At 43.0% G+C, this 14,757-nt stretch overlaps 1 protein-coding gene across 2 annotated transcripts; it reads left to right on the forward strand.

Annotated features, from left to right (window-relative positions):
* The first annotated feature begins 1,552 nt into the window (after positions 1 to 1,552).
* On the forward strand, positions 1,553 to 14,674 carry LOC129863947 (adenylosuccinate synthetase isozyme 2-like). Of its 2 annotated transcripts, none has more exons than XM_055936411.1 (13): positions 1,553 to 1,963; positions 5,568 to 5,670; positions 5,765 to 5,833; positions 5,959 to 6,009; positions 6,106 to 6,172; positions 6,426 to 6,533; positions 6,670 to 6,751; positions 11,858 to 11,984; positions 12,087 to 12,241; positions 12,406 to 12,530; positions 12,708 to 12,805; positions 12,932 to 13,081; positions 13,188 to 14,674. In XM_055936411.1, the coding sequence occupies exons 1-13, from the start codon at positions 1,883 to 1,885 to the stop codon at positions 13,238 to 13,240; spliced, it is 1,269 nt and encodes a 422-aa protein (XP_055792386.1). In that variant the 5' UTR covers positions 1,553 to 1,882; the 3' UTR covers positions 13,241 to 14,674. The 2 variants fall into 2 exon arrangements, with proteins under 2 accessions (XP_055792386.1, XP_055792385.1); XM_055936410.1 differs by lacking the exon at positions 1,553 to 1,963 and adding an exon at positions 4,357 to 4,631.
* The last annotated feature ends 83 nt before the right edge of the window (positions 14,675 to 14,757 follow it).

The raw sequence follows: 14,757 nt of genomic DNA on the forward strand, positions 1-14,757 counted from the left end.
ATAGGGTCCAGTGAACAGCAATAGATGGAACAGGGAAGCCGCGGGGTAGTCGTTACTATGCTACCACGCGGAGACACTGCGTTTAGCAGGGATTACAGCCTCGTGTCTTCTTGGGTATGACGCTACAAGCTTGGCACACCTGTATTTGGGTTTGAGTTTCTCCCATTCTTCTCTGCAGATCCTCTCAAGCTCTGTCAGGTTGGGTGGGGAGCGTCGCTGCACTGCTGTTTTCATCTCTCCAGACATGTTTGATCAGATTCAAGTCCAGGCTCTGTCTGGGCCACTCAAGGACATTCAGAGACTTGTCCCGAAGCCACTCCTGTGTTGTCTTGGCTGTGTGCTTAGGGTCGAGGTCCAGCGTGCTCTGGAGCAGGTTTTCATCAAGGACGTTCATCTTTGCGTCGATCCAGTCTTCCAGTCCCTGCCACTGAAAAACACCCCCTCAGCATGATGCTGCCACCACCATGCTTCACCATAGGAATTGTGCCAGGTTTCTTCCAGACGTGACGCTTGGCATTCAGGCCAAAGAGTAGAATCTTGGTTTCATCAGACCAGAAAATCTTGTTTCTCATGGTCTGAGAGTCTTTAGATGCCTTTTGACAAACTCTAATGTGCATTTTACTGAGGAGTGCCTTCCATCTGGCCACTCTACCATAAAGCCTGATTGGTGGAGGGCTACAGAGATGGTTGTTGTTCTGGAAGGTTATCACATCTCCACAGAGGAACTCTAGAGCTCTGTCAGAGTGACCATCAGGTTCCTGGTCACCTCCCTGACCAAAGCCCTTTCCCCTGATTGCTCAGTTTGGCCGGGTTATCAGCTCTAGGAAGAGTCTTGGTGGTTCCAAACTTACATTTAGGAATGCTGGAGGCCACTGTGTTCTTGGGGACCTTCAATGCTTCAGATTTTTTTTGGTACACTTCCCCTGATCTGTGCATCGACAAAATCCTGTCTCGGAGCTCTACGGACAATTCCTTAAACCTCATCGACCTTATACAGACAGGTTTGTACCTTTCCAAATCATGTCCAATCAATTGAAATTTTCACAGGTTGACTCCAATCAAGTTGTAGAAACATCTCAAAGATGATCAATAGAAACAGGATGCACCTGAATCTTATGGCAATTGGTCTGAATACTTATGTAAATAAGGTGTTTTTTTGCAAACATAAAAAAAAAACTGGTTGTAAATATTTCTAAAAACTCTTTATTCGCTTTGTCATTGTGAGGTATTGTGTATATTGGTGAGGAATTAAAAAAAATATATCATTTTGGAATAAAGCGGTTGGGGCTGGGTTATTATAAGCAATTGCAGGTGGGTGCGTATGAACAAACAGCTGACCCGTGCACCACTCGACAATTGCCTGTTTCAACTGATCACTTCCTTTCCCGCCAGAGTTGCCATATAGGCGGGTTCCATAAAATTGTTCGCGGGTTTTTGGACCCCTTCTAGGTTACACCGCGGCCGCCATGGCATTTAAAAAAATGTATTTCAATTTGATCTGCTGCTGCTGACTGTCCGGCAGTTTCTTATTGAGTGAGTGAGGAGGGCCGAAGCCTTTAAGCCATGGCCGCAGAGGTCCGGAGGGGTGTGGTGTTATTAAGAGAGCGCTACAGCAGGCAGCTGAAGACAGAAGCACGCTTGCACGTCATGAAAACGTTTTACCAGTTGTAGGTTTTATTTTATGTATTTATCTATGCAAGTCAGTTAAGAACTATTTCTTATTTACAATGGCGGCCTACAAAAAGACCTCCTGCGGGGATGGGGGCTGGGATTCAAAATAAAAACAAAATATTGGACAAAACACACATTACGACAAGAGAGACACCACAACACCACATAAAAAGAGACCTAAGACAACAACATAACATGGTAGCAACACAACATGACAGCAGCACAAACATTATTGGGCGCAGACAACAGCACAAAGGGCAACAAGGTTGAGACATCAATACATCACGCGAAGGTAAGTTATTTATATTGACATTATGGAGACACCTATTTCCATAAACATAATCAAGAAAAAATGCTGACAATACTGGAATACAAATGTAAGCGCATTAGATGAATTCGGTCGGAGGTGATTTGCATTCTAATGTCGAATTTACTTATGGAAAATCGTATCAATCGATGGGTTTTACGCATGCTCTGTTCTAGAGTTGCGCAAGTGGACATTTGAAATGGAAGTTATGGAACTCCCTCGCATGCTTCTGTTGTGGAGAAAAGTCCACAATGAAACTGACATTAAATGTGGAGTATGATATATGTGCGTTAGAGCACTCACGTCTGTCATCTTGAAGTGCTTTAAAAGGCTGGTCATGGCTCACATCGACACCATTATCCAAGAAACCCTCGACCCACTCCAATTTGCATACTGCCCTAACAGATCCACAGATGATGCAATCTCTATTGCACTCCACACTGCCCTTTCCCACCTGGACAAAAGGAACACCTATGTGAGAATGCTATTCATTGACTACAGCTCAGCGTTCAACACCATAGTGCCCTCAAAGCTCATCACTAAGCTAAGGACCCTGGGACTAAACACATCCCTCTGCAACAGGATCCTGGACTTCCTGACAGGCCGCCCCCAGATGGTAAGGGTCAGTAACAACACATCCACAACGCTGATCCTCAACCCCCTCAGGGGTGCATGCTCAGTCCATGCCTGTACTCCCTGTTCACACATGACTGCACGGCCAGGCACGACTCCAACACCATTAAATTTGCTGATGAGACAGCCTACAGGGAGGGAGGTCTCCCTCGATGTGATCAAGACAATGGAGATGATTGTGGACTACAGGAAAAGGAGGACCGAGCACCCCCCCCCCATTCTCATCAACAGGGCTGTAGTGGAGCAGGTTGAGTGCTTCAAGTTCCTTGGTGCCTAGATCACCAACAAACTAACATGGTCCAAGCACACCAAGACAGTCGTGAAGAGGGCACGACAAAACCTATTCCCCCTCAGGAGACTGAAAAGATTTGGCAGGGGTCTTCAGATCCTCAAAAGGTTCTACAGCTGCACCATCGAGAGCATCTTGACTGGTTGTATCAGTGCCTGATATGGCAATTGCTCGGCCTCCGACGTACCGCCCAGTACATCACTGGGGCCAAGCTTCCTGCCATCCAGGACCTCTATACTAGGCGTGTCAGAAGAAGGCCCTAAAAATTGTCAGACTCCAGCCACCCTAGTCATAGACTGTTCTCTCTGCTACCGCATGACAAGCGGTACCGGAGAGCCAAGTCTAGGTCCAAGAGGCTTCTAAACAGCTTCTACCCCCAAGTCATAGGACTCCTGAACATCTAATCAAATGGCTACCCAGACTATTTGCATTGCCCCAGCCCACCTCTTTTATGCTGTCACTCTAATAACTCTACCTACATGTACATATTACCCTCGATACCTCGAATAACCGGTGCCCCTGCACATTAACTCTGTACCTGTACCCCCTGTACATAGCCTCTCTATTGTTATTTTACTGCCACTCTTTAGTCATTTGTTTCTTTTATTTCTTATTCTTACTTTTTGTAGGTATTTTTTATTTATTGCATTGTTGGTTAAGGGCTTGTAAGTAAGCATTTCACAGTAAGGTCTACACCTGTTGTGTTCTGCGCATGTGACAAATACAATTTGATTTGATTTGGATATGTTGGCCTACAAGTAGCCTAGCCTATTAATTTATATGCTAATGTAGCCTCATCCTACCATTTGCCACAATACATATGTTGACATGATGTCTATGCAAATCAATTTGTGCCAATTATTAATGGCTATGTTTGTTTAGTTAATACAATTGTAAGTTTTCACTTGTGATCATGTTCACAGCTCTATCGCAATTAACAGCTTGTTGTTAGAATGCATTAGATTGACGGTAAAACAAAACAAAAATTTTCAAGAATATTCAGTTCATATCCATATTATTAATATTTGTTCAGTGATTGAAATTCCAGCAACAAAAGCAATGTTACCTGTAAAATTTGTGTAGTTATGTACATGCCAAAAGGGATTTATTTATAATAACAGCATTCAAACGAGTTCATTTTCCATCAATGCATGTCGATTTATCTGGCGAGTTTAATAAAGGCGAGTTATATTTTGTCTTGCAACATATTCAAATTAATGTATTATGTCACGCTAGCTCGCAATAATATTATTTTGATGGAAAACTGAATTTTGATCATTTCGTCGTTACAAGTTAAGTAGATATTAATTCTTAATTCGCTGTATTGTGTTATGGAAAGGGTGTTAATTAGGTTTAATGTGTCAAACTCCTCTATTACTGTGAGAAAAGGGCTAGTTTTCAGGGCTTGTTGGTGGGTTTTGTATGGACAATACACCATTTTTTTCAGACCTGGCAACCTCGTTTCCCGCTAATTTTATCTTCCGGGTTTAAGCAAAGCACAGCAGCATGGCAGCAGATAGCACATTGTGTAATGGCCAAGAAACGGCCTCCATGAACGGAGAGCCAGCTTTCAAGCGACATCGGGAGAGTGGACAGGTCGAGTCCCTGCGGATTCCGAAGGAACCTCGGAATAAAGTAACCGTGGTTCTCGGTGCGCAATGGGGAGACGAGGGAAAGGGGAAAGTGGTTGACCTGCTAGCGCTGGACGCGGATTTAGTATGCAGGTGTCAGGTACGTAGCTACTCAAACTAGCTAGCAAACAAGGCATTTTGAACTTGACAAAAGTACGCCATTCGTTCTGCTGCGTTGGCTAGGCAAAACCAATAGTAGTTAGTGTATATAATATTTAGGAAATGTGCTTACTAGGTAACTTTAGCTATTTAGCAACTTATCATGCGAACGTTAGCATTGCTAGCTAGTTAAGCATGTTATCTGGTGGTAGTGGGTAAGAACCCACGACAACAAATGGGTTATCTAGCTACAGTAACGGGTGGGTATAGTTTGTGGAACGTTCCAATCGGAATCTGTTCCAAACACTTCGTAAATAATAAGGTTGCCAACAAACAACGCATATAAAGTTGTATAGCGGGCAGAATAAGATACCGGGTAGGGAGTGGCCAATTTTGTTACGTTTTTCACTCACCACGTTTTATTCCGAAAAATGACTCCTCACTCTGGTAGCCTATGGACAAACTTTAAGTGTAAGCTACGTGGTGAGTTGATGCCTATTCGGCAGCTATTTAACTAGGTGAATTTATCATCTTACTTTGTATGTGCTGTTTGTTGGCATCCTTGTTATTTAAGTTTTGGACAGATTCCTGTTGGAAAGTTCCAAAAATTATACCCACCCTCATTCGACTAGTTTTGACTGGTGAGTAATAAACCGTTATCTCCTGTTAACTACACAAACACGTGTCCGTATTTTGTACTAAACTGAAGTTTTATAGCTGTTGAAACAAAGCTTTACCAGTTAACGGGTAGTTACTTATTCACATTTGGCTGTGCTCAGTGATGTAGTTGTGAAAAAGTGAATAAACTTATCAAATGTTGCCAGTTAACTGGTACTTACACGTTCGTTCACTGTGTTAGTTCACTGTTCGTTCACTGCGGTCTGTACTCACTTTCTGTTCCTTCTCTTGTTGTTCATGTAAATGTTGTCTCTTTCAGGGAGGCAACAACGCAGGCCACACAGTGGTTGTGGACTCTGTGGAGTATGACTTCCACTTGCTGCCCAGTGGAGTGCTCAACAAGAAGGCTGTCTCATTTATTGGTGGGTTGACCCTCTCTTACATTTCAGCCTCGACAATGTTTCATTGGTTTGGTTTCCTATTCAAACCATCCATAACTGAACTGCTCATCCACAGGGAACGGGGTTGTGATACACCTGCCTGGCCTCTTCGAGGAGGCTGAAAAGAACCTGCAGAAAGGCAACGGTGAGTATTGGCAATTGAAGAGGCCTACAGGAAAGATGATGGAGATAAAAGGGTGAAGGAAGTGGATTCCACTGATAACACTTATTTGTTTTTGATAACAGCTATTTGTTTTTGTCATTGTCCAGGACTGCAAGGATGGGAGAAGCGGTTAAAGATATCTGACCGTGCACACATTGGTAAGACATGGCTGTTTGTTTTAAAAAATCTTTGATTTAGTGTCTTGCAATTCTATGAATTTATGATATATATTTTTTTGCGTTATCTGCTCTTAGTGTTCAACTTCCACCAAGCTGTTGATGGGATCCAGGAACAACAGAGACAGCTACAGGCAGGAAAGAAGTGCGTGGGTTTTATTGTATGAGGAAGTGATGGTGACTCTGTGTTCATAAAGCGTCTCCGATTAGGAGTGCTTATCTGAGACTCTTTGAAGACGACACCCTGTTCCTCATTTTACTGTGTGGTGAAAGTGGTTGTAGCAACAAAACAAAAAAATGGAAGTCATGGTAGCCTTTTAGGGCTACTGCAAAGGCAGTGTTCATTATTGCTGTGGCATTCCTGAATGTCCATTCTTCTGTTTTTGATTGTTTTCCAGTTTGGGAACCACCAAAAAGGGCATTGGACCGGCCTATTCTTCCAAAGCTGCTCGCAATGGACTGCGAGTCTGTGACCTTGTGTCTGATTTCACTGTCTTTGCAGAGAAGTTAGTACCAAAATTATTGTTTGTAAGAATGCATGTAAGTTACCTGAAATACACGTTTGAACCTTAATGATTTTAATGATCAATAAAAAAAGTTGATGTTGATTGATATAGCTGATGGCCTTTTCTTTGTCCACAGGTTCCGTGTGTTAGCAGGGCAATTCCTGACTATGTACCCTGACCTAAATGTTGACATTGACAATGAGCTGCAACAACTGAAGGTGAAAAGAACACTGCTTTAATGTCCTAATATACACTACCATTCAAAAGTTTGTGGTCACTTAGAAATGCCCATGTTTTTTAAAGAAAAGCAAAAAAAGTTGTCAATTTTTTAAATAACATCAAATTGATCAGAAATACCGGATAGACATTGTTAACCTTTCTAGCACAGGCGTTCCGCTAGCGGAACCCCTCGACAACATTCCGCTGAAAAGGCAGCGTGGGAAATTCGAACATATTTTTTTGATATATGTAACTTTCACACATTAACAAGTCCAATACAGCAAATGAAAGATAAACATCTTGTTAATCTACCCATCGTGTCCGATTTCAAAAAGGCTTTACAGCGAACACACAACGTGATTATGTTAGTTTAGAGCCAAGTCAAAAAAAACAGCAATTTTTCCAGCCAAAGTCACAAAAAGCAGAAATATAGATCAAATTTATCACTAACCTTTGATCTTCATCAGATGACATTCATAGGACATCATGTTACACAATACATGTATATTTTGTTCGATAATGTGCATATTTATATCCAAAAATCTCAGTTTACATTGGCGTGTTACTTGCAGTGATGTTTTGATTCCGAAACATCTGGTGTTTTTGCAGATAGCCACAGAAATCCCAGAAATACTCATAAAACATTGATAAAAGATACAGGTGTTATTCACAGAATTAAAGGGACTTCTCCTTAATGCAACCGCTGTGTCAGATTTCAAAAAAACTTTACTGAAAAAGCATAATCGGAGTACAGCGCTCAGAGCCCAATCCAGCCAAAGAAATATCCGCCATGTTGGAGTCTACAGAAGTTAGAAATAACGTGATAAATATTCACTTACCTTTGATCTTCATCAGAATGCACTCCCAGGAATCCAAGTTCGACAATAAATGACTGATTTGTTCCATAAAGTCCATAATTTATGTCCAAATAGCCACTAGTTGTTAGCGTGTTCAGCCCAGTAATCCATCTTCATGAGCACTACCTCCAGACAAAAACTTCAAAAGTTCCGTTACAGGTCGTAGAAACATATCAAAAGATGTATGGAATCAATCTTTAGGATGTTTTTTTTTTATTTAAGTTTTTTTTTTTTTCTCCCCTTTTCACCCCAATTTTCGTGGTATCTAATCGCTAGTAATTACTATCTTGTCTCCTCGCTACAACTCCCGTACGGGCTCGGGAGAGACGAAGGTCGAAAGCCATGCGTCCTCCGAGGCACAACCCAACCAAGCCACACTGCTTCTTTAACACAGCGCGCCTCCAACCCGGAAGCCAGCCACACCAATGTGTCGGAGGAAACAACGTGCACCTGGCCCCCTTGGTTAGCGCGCACTGCGCCCAGCCCGCCACAGGAGTCGCTGAAGCGCGATGAGACAAGGAAATCCCTACCGGCCAAACCCTCCCTATCCCGGACGACGCTAGCCCAATTGTGCGTCGCCCCACGGACCTCCCCGTCGCGGCCGGCTGCGACAGAGCCTGGGGGCGAACCCAGAGACTCTGGTGGCGCGGTTAGCACTGTGATGCAGTGCCCTAGACCACTGCGCCACCCGGGAGGCCCCTTTAGGATGTTTTTAACATAAATCATCAATAATGTTCCAACCGGGAATTCCATTGTCTGCAGCAAAGCACTGGAACGAGAGCTAACTCTGTCGGGAGCGCGCGTCACGAGCCTGAGACACTCTGCCAGACCCATGACTCATTCAACTCCCATTCCCCCCTCCTTTATAGCAGAAGCCTGAAACAAGTTTCGAAAGACGGTTGACATCTAGTGGAAGCCTTAGGAAGTGCAACTTAACCCCATAGACACTGTGTATTCGGTAGGCCAAGCTTTGAAAAACTACAAACCTCAGATTTCCCACTTCCTGGTTGGATTTTTCTCAGGTTTTCGTCTGCCATATGAGTTCTGTTATACTCACAGACATCATTCAAACAGTTTCAGAAGAGTTTTTTATCCAATACTACTAATAATATGCATATATTAGCATCTGGGACAGAGTAGCAGGCAGTTGACTCTAGGCACACATTTCATGCAAAAGTGAAAATGCTGCCCCCTATCCCAAACATGTTAATGTTGTAAATGACTATTGTAACTGGAAATGTCAGATTTTTATGGAATATCTACGTAGGCATGCAGAGGCCCATTATCAGCAACCATCACTCCTGTGCTCCAATGGCACGTTGTTAGCTAATCCAAGTTTATCAAAGGCTATTTGATCATTAGAAAACCCTTTTGCAATTATGTTAGCACAGATGCAAACTATTCTGATTTAAAAAAGCAATAAAACTGGCCTTTACACTAGTTGAGTATCTGGATCATCAGCATTTGTGTGTTTGAATACAGCCGCAAAATAGCCATAAACAAAGACCTTTCTTCTGAAAATCGTCAGTCTATTCTTGTTCTGAGAAATGAAGACTTCCATGTGAGAAATTGCCAAGAAACTGAAGATCTCGTACTACTCCCTTCACAGAAGAGCGCAAACTGGCTCTAACCAGAATAGAAAGAGGAGTGGGAGGCCCTGGAGCACAACTGAGCAAGAGGACAGGTACACTAGAGTGTCTAGTTTGAGAAACGGACGCCTCACAAGTCCTCAACTGGCAGCTTCATTAAATAGTACCAGTGTCAACGTCAACAGTGAAGATGCGACTCCAGGATGCTGGCCTTTCAGCTGTGCTAACATAATTGCAAAGGGTTTTCTAATGATCAATTAGCCTTTTAAAATGATAAACTTGGATTAGCTAACACAACGTGCCATTGCAACACAGGCCCATTATCAGCAACCATCACTCCTATGTAGATATTCCATTAAAAAAATATTGTCTGTTTCCAGCTACAATAGTCACTTATACATTAACAATGTCTACACTGTATTTCTGATCAATTTGATGTTATTTTAATGGACAAAAAAATGCTTTTCTTTCAAAAACAAGGACATTTCTAAGTGACCCCAAACTTTTGAAAGGTAGTGTGTGTGTATTATAGCTAGCTTCATTTAAAAACATCTTTGTTCTGAGCCATAATCACCTGCCCAGGCTGCAGTCAAATCAAATGTTGACGTGAAATGCTTACTTACAAGCCCTTAACCAACAATGCAGTTCAGAAAATATTGCTAAATAAACCAGAGTAAAAAGTAACATTAAGATTACACAACAATAACGAGGCTATATACAGGGGGTACCGAGTCAATGTGCGGGTTAGTCAAGGTAATATGTAGGTAGGGGTAAAGTGACTATGCATAGATTAACAGCGAGAAGCAGCAGTGTAAAAACAATGGAGCGGGGGGGGGGGGTCAATGTAAATAGTCCGGTACCGCTTGCTGTGTGGTAGCAAAGAGAACAGTCTATGACTACGGTGGCTGGAGTCTTTGACAAAAACAATGTGTGCCTTCCTCTGACACCGCCTAGTGTATAGGTCCTGGATGGCAGGAAGCTTGGCCCCAGTGATGTATTGGTCTGTATGCACTACCCTCTGTAGCGCCTTACCATCGGATGCCGAGCAGTTGCCATACGAGGGGATGATGCAACTGGCCAGGATGCTCTCGATGGTGCAGCTGTAGAACTTTTTGATGATCTGAGGATCCATGCCAAATATTTTCAGTCTCCTGAGGGGGGAGAAGGTGTTGTTGTGCCATCTTCACGACTGTCGTGGTGTGTTTGGACTATGGTAGTATGTTGGTGATGTGGACATGACCCCTCCTTTTCCTGTAGTCCACAATCATCTCCTTTGTCTTGATCACATTGAGGGAGAGGTTGTTGTCCGGGCACCACACTGCCAGCTCTCTGACCTCCTGTTTAGTCCCAGGGCCCTTAGCTTAGTGATGGCTTTGTGGGCACTATGGTCTTGAATGCTGAGCTGTAGTCAATGAACAGCATTCTCACACAGGTGTTCCTTTTATCCAGGTGGGAAAGGGCAGTGTGGAGTGCGATTGAGATTGCGTCTGTGGATCGGTTTAGGTGGTATGCAAATTGGAGTGGGTCTAGGGTTTCTGGAATGATGGTGTTGATGTGAGCCATGACCAGCCTTTCAGAGCACTTCATGGCGACCAACGTGAGTTCTACGGGGCAGTAGTCATTTCGGAAGGTTACCTTTGCATTCTTGGTGACATGGACTATGGTGGTCTGCTTGAAACATGTAGGTATTAGCTTTGGTCAGGGTGATAGTTGCTGTGAGTACACACCCTGGTAATGCATAAAAGGAATTTAGCTCGTGTGGTAGGCTCCCGTCACTGGGAAGCTTGCGGCTGGGTTTCCCTTTGTAGTCCACAATAGTTTGCAAGCCCTGCCACATCTGGCGAGTGTCAGAGCCGGTGCAGTAGGATTCAATCTTAGTCCTCTATTGATGGTTTGCCTGTTTGATGGTTTGTATGAGGGCATAGCAGGATTTCTTTTAAGCGTCCGCATTAGTGTCCCGCTCCTTGAAAGTGGCAACTCTAGCCTTTAGCTTGGTACGGATGTTGCCTGTAATTCATGGCTTCTGGTTGGGATGTGTACTTACTGTCACTGTGGGGACGACGTCATCAATGCACTTATTAATGAAGCCAGTGACTGTGGTATACTCCTCAATGTCATTGGATGAATCCCGGAACATATTCCAGTCTGCTAGCAAAACAGTCCTGTAACGTCCGTGCCACCTGACCACTTTTGTATTGAGTGAGTCGCTGATACTTCCTAGCTTTGCTTGTTAGCAGGAATCAAGAGGATATAATTATGGTCAGATTTGCCAAATGGAGGGAGAGCTTTGTATGCATCTGTGTGTGGAGTAAAGGTGGTCTAAAGTTTTTTTAAAGTAAAAAAAACAACATTTCGTGACACGTGACATGCTGGTAGAAATGAGGTAAACGGATTTAAGTTTGCCTGCGGATAATGTCCCTGGCCATTTGGAGCGCCGCTTCTGGATTAGTATTTTCTTGTCTGGTTAGGGATGCTAGTCCACTTATCTCTTGTTTGTGCCCAATGAATGTGATCCTGTTCTCTCGGCAGGCAATTACTGTCTCAATTGAGCTGATTCCATGCAGAACAGCCCTTGATAGTCTTTCAGGGGGAGCTAGAAAACCTAAGATACTGAGATGTTTCTCTATGTAGGTGGTCACTGATTTTCCCTCTTTTCCAGGTGTATGCTGAGAAGTTGCGGCCCCTTGTCACCGATGGGGTGTACTTCATGCACAAGGCCCTCACTGGTCCCAGTAAGAAGATTCTGGTGGAGGGAGCCAATGCAGCCCTCTTGGATATTGACTTTGGTGAGAACAGAAGGGTTTGAGGGGAGTAAATTACTACTCTACTATTTAGTGATGGCCATTGGAATATAATTTGAAGGAAATCAAATAATTTGTCTTTTTCAGGCACCTACCCGTTTGTGACATCCTCTAACTGCACTGCTGGGGGTGTGTGCACTGGCCTGGGTGTGCCCCCGTCCTATGTGGGGAGAGTGTATGGTGTGGTTAAGGCCTACACCACCCGTGTGGGTGTTGGAGCTTTCCCCACTGAGCAGGACAATGTGAGTGGATAGTGTTTGTGTTTTGCAGAATTGTCTTAAGTCATACAGTATGAATTTGTAGGGGTGTAAACTTACTGTCTAGGAACCGTCTCTTCTAGTACTTCATATTTACATTCAGTTTATAGTGAATCCCAGATCTGACTGCTGTGTTGATTGTGGTCCAGGAGGTTGGCAACTTGTTGCAGTCCAGAGGGAGGGAGTTTGGTGTGACGACGGGCCGGCGGCGCCGCTGTGGCTGGCTGGACTTGATCCTTGTCAGATACGCCCACATGGTCAACGGCTTCACTGCGTAAGGCTCGGTCTCTCCTCCTGCTTGTCCTTCTTTCTGGATGTGTTCCATACTGTATGCATTGTAATTATTGGATCACCGTGTTCAGTCTGTTGTACTTGTGTATGCCTCCACTATGTTCAGTTGCTGTCTATCTATTGCATAACCGTGTTTGACACCACTGTTTCTCTCCGACAGGATCGCTCTGACCAAGCTTGATGTCCTCGACACGCTGCCAGAGATCAAAGTGGGTGTGTCCTACACTGTTGATGACGAGCCCCTTCCCAGTTTTCCTGGTAAGTTTCTCCCTGTCTAGGGGGACTTATTTTATACAGTTGCTCCGTTCACTTTACCCATACACATTTGATTTAGCTTGCCCTGCATGCTGACTCCCATCTTATTACCTGTCTTTCCCTCTGTAGCCAATATGGACGTGCTGATGCGGGTGTCAGTGAAGTATGAGACGCTACCTGGATGGTGCTGCAGCACTGAGGATGTGCGGTGCTTTGAGGAGCTGCCCCCTCAGGCACAGAGCTACATCCGCTTCATCGAGGACTTCTTGCAAGTGCCAGGTTAGTCAAGAAACAAGTATTTATGGTGATTAAGCAGCCTTACTGAAAACCAACCTTGTTTTGATAATTGATGATATATTCACTGTGAATTTGATTTTATTTGCAGTGAAATGGGTTGGAGTTGGGAAATCCAGAGAAAGCATGATCAAGCTGTTCTGATCAGTTGGGGAACTGATATCTTTTGGGTTTCTTGCCATTACAACAGCTGCTTGGGGGAAGAATGATGATGAATACTTAGATGACTATAAACCTTGGGTTAAAGTCCCAAAGTCTGAAAAGAAAAAACTTCACCAGCAATGTTATTAGTGAAATGTATAACCTGCATTTTATAGCTTTCTTTCCTTCTGATATGACAACACAATATATTGACCATTATGTTCATCTTCCATATGTAATGGACAGACAGGTATTAAATCTTAAACAACTGTGGTAACCATACCAGGCTTTCATCAACCATTTCATTGAACTAGTAATATATTTTTACTAGTTATGTTTTTACAACTGTTTGGGTTTTTGTTTGGTTTCTTTTAAAACGAGATTTTAAAATGACTTCACCTTGCAGTTATTTTTTACACAATCTTTGCTTAAGGGTTGCGATACTAGGCTAATGTTTTTAAGGAGGCCTCATAATTAGGTCTTTGGATGAGCTGGCCTGTTGTACGAAGGAATTATTGGCAGGATTTTAGATTCTAAAGGGATGCTGTCTGAATGCCTTGATTTCCTATTGATCATTAAAACTTCTTCAGGATTGGTGTGTCCCCTGCGGGACGGTTGAGCTAACGTAGGCTAATGCTATTAGCATGCGGTTGTAAGTAACGAACATTTCCCAGGACATAGACATATCTGATATTGGCAGAAAGCTTAAAGTCTTGTTAATCTAACTGCACTGTTCAATTTACAGTGGCTATTACAGTGAAAGAATACCATGCTATTGTCTGAGGCGAGTGCACAGTTTTGAATAAACATTAGGCACATTTGGGCAGTCTTGATAAAAAAAAAATGAACAGAAATGCAATGGTTCATTGGATCAGACTAAAACTTTGCGCATACACTGCTTCCATCTAGTGGCCAATGTCTAAATTACACCTGGCCTGGCTAAATTATGGCCTTTTGCATTTTCAAAGATGATCGTACAAAAAAATACAAAATAACTTTTGGGAGGGTATTTTACCAGATCTAATGTGTTTTTCTCCTACATTCCTTTCACATTTCCACAAACTTCAAAGTGTTTCCTTTCAAATGGTACCAAGAATATGCATATCCCTGCTACAGGCAGTTAGATTTGGGTATGTCATTTTAGGCGAAAATACAAAAAAGGGTCCGATCCTTAAGATCAAGAACTTGTGATTGCACACGAACAGACTGGCTGATGTTTAGAACCTGGGTGAACTCCATTTTTTATGTATATACAAACTACAAATGTTTTCCAATTTCTTTCGGTGTAATGAAGTTAACAAAATGCTTCTACTCACCTACAATTATCAATAAAATACTAAGTGTCATTGCTGTTCTGTTTTGTTGATAGTATCATGTGTATGTTCTTCTCTGTGGACTATTTGGTCTGCTGTCCAATAAAAGCGGTAATTTCCCCTCCCTCTTTCTTTGTCAATGGCCCTGTTCAAGAGGATCATAACCGTAATGTATAGTTGTTCATAAATTTACTGACTTATTGATCA

Source organism: Salvelinus fontinalis, chromosome 10, assembly GCF_029448725.1.
Source record: "Salvelinus fontinalis isolate EN_2023a chromosome 10, ASM2944872v1, whole genome shotgun sequence".
In the NCBI taxonomy this organism is placed as follows: domain Eukaryota; kingdom Metazoa; phylum Chordata; class Actinopteri; order Salmoniformes; family Salmonidae; genus Salvelinus; species Salvelinus fontinalis.

What these genes read in the sequence shown, in the direction of transcription:
- LOC129863947 (XM_055936410.1), top strand. Translation starts at nt 4,407, where the DNA reads ATGGCAGCAGATAGCACATTGTGTAATGGCCAAGAAACGGCCTCCATG. An exon ending in ATCTGACCGTGCACACATTG is followed by an intron (nt 6,010 to 6,105) that starts GTAAGACATGGC and finishes ATCTGCTCTTAG; the next exon opens with TGTTCAACTTCCACCAAGCT. An exon ending in GCCCCTTCCCAGTTTTCCTG is followed by an intron (nt 12,806 to 12,931) that starts GTAAGTTTCTCC and finishes TTCCCTCTGTAG; the next exon opens with CCAATATGGACGTGCTGATG.